Raw genomic sequence first — 7,207 nt, 5'->3', positions numbered from 1 at the left:
ATGACAACACTTTGTAAAGTATATGATTGTTTAACCATATGCTGTACACCTGAAACTAATACAAAATAATATGGAATATTAACTCTAATTGAAAAATTAAATTTTTGCATCATTTTAAAGTGATGTAATGTGTTTTGACATATTTGGTTACTTGCAACAACTTTAAATAATTTAATAATATTAGAGACCAAAATTTGGTTGCTATTGATAGACTAACTGGTGGACAAAAATGCTACCGTTACTATTTTTGGGGCCCCTTTTAATAACAAAACTGAAAAAGATTTTTTTTTTTAAACAGCATGTTGTGGTATAATTGACATAAAACTGCCCATATTTAGGTATACAATTTGATAAGTTTTGACAAGTTTGTACACTCATGAAACTGTTGCTTCTAGAATTCTACTTAACATCATGAGTTTATGTTCATTTTCCCAATTTAATGCTATATATTATTGTACCCACAATAATGAGGTTTTCAATTATTTTTTAAATGAGGTTTCATCATTTAGAGTTTTAAAATACTGATTCTCTTTTCTCTATCCTTATGCCACTGGTATCTTACAGGAATTATTACTTTATATCACTTTGATGTCTGCTAAGCTTATTTCTTTGCATCCAAAGACCCCTTACAATCTCTACTCCAAACTAATGCGTGTTATCTATAACATCACTTTCTTCTTTAAAAAAATCTTTCAGTAATTTCTTATTCTTTTAATTTTTCTTGATTTTAGAGAGAGAGAAACATCGATTTGTTTGACCACTTATTTATGCATTCATTGGTTGATTCTTGTATGTGCCCTGACTGGGAATCGAACCTGCAACCTTGGCGTGTTGGACCAATGCTCTAACCAACTGAGTTACCAGGCCAGGGATTCAGTAATTTCTCATCACATACATTAATGAAGTCATGGTCTGGCCGCTGTCTACATGAACTTTATCTCCTGCTACTCTCCCCATAGGCATACTGTGTTCCAATACTGTGAAACTACTTAGAATTCCCCAAATGTGCCATTCTTGATCTGTTGCTTTAACACACTATTGTTGGTCTTTCAAGTTTCAGCTTAAACTTGACTGCTTCTGAGAAACCTTTTGAGACTCTACTTTTTAAACATACTCACAGAAGTATCGTCACCACCCCATAAAAAAAAAAAAATCAATAGCCCTGGCTAGTGTGGCTCAGATGGTTGAGCGTCTTCCCGTGCACCCAAAGGTCGTCGGTTCGATTCCTGGTCAGAGTTGTGGGCTCAATCCAGTAGGGGGTGTGCGGGAGGCAGCCAGGTGTTTCTCCCCCCTTTCTAAAATCAATAAGGACATATTTTTAAAAAAATCAATAATTGTTATATCATAAAATATCTTATCAGTTTTACATATCCCATGTGGTTTTTTTGTCTGTTTGTTTTTAATCCTCACCCAAGGATATGTTTTTATTGATTTAAGAGAAAGGAAAGGAGAGAGGGAGTGGAGAGAGGGAGTGAGAGAAACATGGATCAGTTGCCTCTTGTACCCGCCCTGACCAGGAATCGAATTTGCAACCTAGATATGTGCCCCAACCGGGAATCGAACCCACAATTTCTTTGGTTTACAAGTCTATGCTCTAGCCAACTGAGCCACCCAGCTGGGGCTCCTCACAGTGTTATACTTCTTTTTTTTCTTTTACAATTTGCACCAATATAATCCTCCAATTTACTTTTTCCGCAGATCGATTTGGGATGTTGCCATTGGATGAGCCTGCTGTTCTTGTTAGTGAATTCCTAGATCGGTTTCAAAGCCTTTGTCACTTGGACCTTCAACTTCCTTCCCTGAAGCCAGAGGACTTGAAAACTATGGTGAGTTTTTCTTGACTAGCCTTCCGTGGCCTCAGTTGTCACCAGCATGTATATATGAATCATTTCTTTTAATGACAAGAGGACGCAGATTGCTTTGAAGAGAACCACTGGCTTGTCACTCAATTGTCCTTTTTTCAGTTTTCATCAGAAAGGTGACTATTGAGCCTGGCCCGTGTTTCTCAGTGGTTGTCAACCCATGGACCAAGAGGTCACAGGTTCGATTCCTGGTCAGGGCACATGTACGGGCTGCGGGCTCAATTCCCAGTGTGGGGCGTGCCACTGGCAGCCGATTACTCTTTCTCTTTCACACATGTTTCTATCTCTCTATCCTTCTCCCTTCCTCTCTCTAAAATCAATTAAAAAATATTTTTTAAAAAAGAAAGAAAGGTGACTATTAAGTGTTTAAGTAAATGGGTTCCATTTAAACTTTTAGATATGGTTCTTTAAGTGGCATAAATTCAATTTTATCCTAATTTGTTACTTAAACTATTTAACAGAAGATACTGAAATGTTACTTCATATGGTTTATTGACTATCATTTCCCAAAGAAAGTGCTAGAGGAGAAAGTTATAAACTCCCTCCTCTCTTGAGAATAGAAATCTTGAAATGTTCTGGCCTGTCTGTACTTTGAGTGTTTACTGCCTCATTTCCTCACCTGGTAAGTACTTTGAAAACAAGCTTCATCGTAGGAACTAGAAGCTGTTATTTTGCTTCTTCACAATGAGGTAGTTACGGATTTTAGCATCAAACCGCTGATGCCTGTTACAAATTTCACCCTGTCCCTAGCCAAGGTAATTCTTTTTAATCCTCATCCGAGGATATGGATTTTTTTAAAAATTGATTTTGAGAGAGAGGAAGGGAGAGAGAGAAATTGACATGAGAGAGAAATATCGATTGGTTGCCTCCCGCATGTGCCCCAACCAGGGATCAAATCCACAACCTATATATGTGCCCTGACTGGGGTTCGAACCTGCAACCTTTTGGTGTATGGGACGATACTCCAATCAACTGAGCCACCCAGCCAGGGCCCACGGCAATTTTTTTCCACCCTGTCATCATTCTTTAAAAACTGTGGCAAAGTCTGTTGTTCTGTCAAAAAGTAAATCCATTGTCAGGCCAAGATATAAACGTGACCTTTTTTCATTATTTGGGTTTGAAGTTTACAGGTTTCAGAGAAAATGTGCAGTTGGTAAACTGCAAACAAATTGGTAGTATGAAAAGATTTGGTGGTTCCAGGAAAACTGCCACCTTCTCAATCAGCAGATCTGGGGCAATTCAGAAGCTTCTGTGTGCTGCCGTCACGTAGCGTGGTCCCAGGACAGCCTCTCCAATGAAGAGAACTGTCTTGTGTTTGTCATTTCTGTCATGATTTCTGCCTTGAATTATCTAGGTGTATTATTATGTATAATTTTCTTTTTATGGTGACTAAAACTTGAAGCTTTTTTTTGGTTCCTTTGTAGTGCTTTACAGAAGACAAGATCAGTCTTCTCCTGCACCTACTTGAAGATGAACTTGACCACGGAACTGATGAGAGAAAAACTGCCACCAAATTAGGCTCAGATATCCAAGTCCACGTCACTGCCTGTATTCTCTCTGTGTGTGGCTGGGTAGCATGTAGGTTAGTCAGCAGATTTGGCCGGGGGGCATCATACACCCATATACTTCAGTCACTAATAGTATTTGGAGATCACATGGTGTTTCCTATAAGGGAAGTAGAGACAGAGAGAAACTGAAGAGGTGGGGGTATGAGGGGACAGTTAACCAGAATTAGAACTCAGAAATTTTTGAACATACCTGAACTTTGTTTCTTTCACTGTCACTTCCCAGCTGGGAATTTGTGTTCCTATAAACAATGAAGCTCCTTTCTACTTTCAGAAAGGAAGAAAAATGAGTTCAGTTGATAAAAACTAGCCAAGGAAACACCAGCTGGAGCCTTCTAGGCCCCCATGTTGGTGTTTCCATTCTAGCTGCTCAATTTGGCGTACACTCCCTCTGAGGTAGAAGACTGTCGGAACCAATCTTGATTTATTTTAATATGCTTTTTTTGGTAGATGAAGGAATAATTTTCATTTAAAAGGGAAAAGTTTTAAGAGGGATAGAGAAGTTTATAAAACATAACTTTTAAAAGTCTTGCCATAGAAGAGCACACCAAGACTAGGTATTTTTGTAGGAAATAAATGACAGATGATGACCTTGGGGATCCTGAGATAGAGCACTGGGGCCATGGAGAAGACGTGTCCCCAGTCACTGGACTGTTTCGGAGATTTGTTGGATGAGATGAAGCATACTTGCAAATATTACACCCAGTCCCTTGGAAATATTACCCTTTGAGAAAACTCTCTTTTCTGTTCCTACCTAGTTCTTCCTTGGAACCCATGCAGCTCTCCCTGATAACGTGTTCACATTGTATGAGGAAAGTGGGGCTCTGGGGCTTCCAGCAGATTGAGTCATCCGTGATCGACCTGGACACATCCTTTGTCCTGACCAGCTCCCCCATCCCTGGCCCTGAGGGGCGGCCGGAGCGCTTCCTCTTGGTGCCCGAGTCTCCTCGGAGGATGATGACTCGGAGCCAGGATGCCTCGTCTTCCCCAAGTTCAGAGCAGGTATAGACTTAATTGGCTTCTTTGGGGTGAACTTTTTAAAAACAGCATTCTTGGCCCTGGCCAGATAGCTCAGTTGGTTAGAGCGTCGTCCTGATACACCAACGTTACAGGTTCAATCTCCAGTTAGGGCATATGCAAAAATGAACCAATGAATGCATAAATAAATGAAACAACAAATCAGGGTCTCTCTCTCTCTCTCTCTCTCTCTCTCTCTCTCTCTCTCTCCCTCCCTCCCTCCCCCACTCTCCCTATTTCTCTCTCTCTCTCCCTTCCCTCTTCCCCCTGCTTCCCTTCTCTCCCTTCCCCTCTCTCAAATCAATAAATAAAATTTAAAAAATAAAAACAGCATTCTTGCCAAAAATGTTGTTGGTGGAAAAGTTGGGAGTTCACTTAGGAGTCAGTTCTAACCACATTGATACCACGTAGTGGTTTTATTTACCAGTTGCAATGGAAAAGCTAGATTCATTGTTTTGTATAGAAATCTAATATTCTCAGAAACTAAATTCTTATCATTTAAACTCTAAAGTACTTTCACATGCTTCTAGAAGTATTTCTCCCAACCATAGTCACTAAGAACATTGGTGTATTTCCATTATCATCTCCCCTTCCTCAGGCTGAAAGGAGCCCAGGACCCATCTTCTCTCGAACTCGGAGCTGGGACTCTTCCAGTCCTGTTGACCGCCCTGAGCCAGAAGCCGCTAGCCCCACCACCAGGACCCGCCCAGTGACCCGGAGCATGGGAACAGGAGACACCTCTGGCCTGGAAGTGCCATCCAGTCCTCTTCGGAGAGCCAAACGAGCCCGCTTCTGCTCGTCCAGCAGCTCGGTGAGTCCACCTGTGCATACGGGAACCACTGAGCACAAAGAGCATGCCACACCCTTACCCACTGCACAGAGAAGCAGGTGTGCGCTCATCCTGTAGCTAAAGGTTAACCGTGTGAATAAGTTTAAAGATGGGTGACCAAAGGGAAAACATTTAAGGGTTTTGTCATTTGTTTCTTTTTTTGTTTGTTTGTTTTATTGCTTAAAGTATTACAAAGAGTATTATATATGTCTCCTTTTTTTTTCTCCCCTTGACCCTCCTCTAGCCTCCCATGCCCCCCAGTGTCTTGTGTCCATTGGTTATGCTCATATGCATGCATACAAGTCCTTCAGTTGATCTCTTACCCCCCCCCACCCCCCAACCCTCCCCAGCCTTCCCGCTGTAGTTTGACAGTCTGTGTCATTTGTTTCTTTGGGATGGATTCTGGAGAGGTAATAAATATGTCAGGGGTAGGACAGCAGTGAGGTAGAGGAGCAGACCCCCAGACAACTAATAGTGCCTCTGAATTTACGTAGCACTACCCTTCATTAACACTGTTCTCCTTGTCCTCCGTCAGGACACGTCTTCACGAAGCTTCTTTGATCCCACCTCTCAGCATAGAGACTGGTGCCCTTGGGTGAAGATCACACCTGGCAAGGAAACCAGGGAGAATGGTGGAACTGAGGATGATGCCAGCACCCTGGCAGAGCCAGGCTGGAAGGCAGTGCTGAACATCCTCCTGGCCCATAAGCAGTCTAACCAGCCAACTGAAACAGATGCCCTGGTGAGATGAGCCGTTGTCTGGAGTGTGTGAGGCACTCGCCGTTTATGGGTTGAGGAGCAGAGCTAGTCCTATAATTAGCACCCTGCCTGCCCTCAGCTTCCGTAAGTCCAGTTAGACTCCGTCTGGTTTCATCCTGGAGAATAGGCATGGAACCGGTTCGATCTTTCTGCACTTTAGAATATGGCATTCTAGCAGGTTCTGAGAAGTTCTTTTTGTCTTCTCAACTGAAATGTCTCAAAGGGAAGAGGAGTAGAGAAATAGAAATAGATGCCTAGGCAGCTGCTCCAGCCTCATGTTGCAGAACAGCTGCTTTTTCCATCCGTTGCTGTCACTGGCATTTGGAGCCTGGCCCGTTAACTTAGCTGCCTAGAGCACTGTGCTCTGGCACCAAGACTGCAGTTTCATTCCTCACAGTGGGCAGGTTACTTTGGTTATTTTGCCCTGATACACGGCCCCAGACTTGTGCACTGAACCTCAGCTAGCCATTGCAGTCATGACTGCTGCCAGTCACAGGACGGGGAAGCGCCAGTCCGTCATGACAGCTGAGAAGACAAGGCAGGTGTTTGCTCTGTGCAAAGGCTGGAAGTGGTAAGAGGTGGGCATTAAGGAACCATGACAACTGGGTTCTCTTTTCTTTGCTGGCTCATTCCCTAAGTTGCCTTGTAGCCTGCCTGGTATAAATATGATAATTTCTGACCTCTGTTCCCTCCAAAGACAAAGTAAAATAATACTCGACAGATGTTTACAAGAAGCATTTCCAGACATGGTTCTGTAGGGTCACAGGATTCCACTGGAAGGAGCTATAGTGATGCTAAAAGCCCAAGGATGTACATTTGTACCCTTAGTAAATGTACAGATGAAGATTTTTCCAAGTCTTTGCAGGAAAAAAAATCTGCATTTTCCAACTTAAAAACTTGAAAATATATAAAGCTATCTGAAGAATAAATATTTGACCTACCTCTCAAATTGGAAAGATTAGATCTATCTTGGCACATAAATTCTCTCTGCCTAGAGCTTCATGAAATAATGTACTGCCAGTTTTTATTAACTTCCTCCCTCACTTCAGACTAACAAGAAATCCCACAGGACCCTTTTTTCTTTTTTTTTTTTTGGTAGTGGGAAAAGTTGGGCCTCATAATTGGCTCTGGGTTCCAGGACTTTTGAAATCCTTTTTGGCAGCTTGTCTTTTAAC

At 42.1% G+C, this 7,207-nt stretch overlaps 1 protein-coding gene across 1 annotated transcript; it reads left to right on the top strand.

The window, feature by feature from the left end:
* Positions 1-1,631: 1,631 nt before the first annotated feature.
* LOC102431584 (nuclear-interacting partner of ALK-like) lies at positions 1,632-6,899 on the top strand (the record flags this gene model as incomplete). Its single annotated transcript, XM_006109294.3, has 5 exons — positions 1,632-1,826; positions 3,287-3,444; positions 4,186-4,429; positions 5,043-5,255; positions 5,809-6,899. Coding segments are annotated over 5 exons (1,026 nt in total), but the record flags the coding sequence as incomplete, so codon positions are not given.
* Between the last annotated feature and the right edge of the window lie 308 nt (positions 6,900-7,207).

This window comes from Myotis lucifugus, unplaced genomic scaffold (genome assembly GCF_000147115.1).
Source record: "Myotis lucifugus unplaced genomic scaffold, Myoluc2.0 scaffold_8040, whole genome shotgun sequence".
In the NCBI taxonomy this organism is placed as follows: domain Eukaryota; kingdom Metazoa; phylum Chordata; class Mammalia; order Chiroptera; family Vespertilionidae; genus Myotis; species Myotis lucifugus.
The sequence above is the reverse complement of the archived record's forward strand: the minus strand, read 5'-3'. Positions and strand labels throughout refer to the sequence as shown.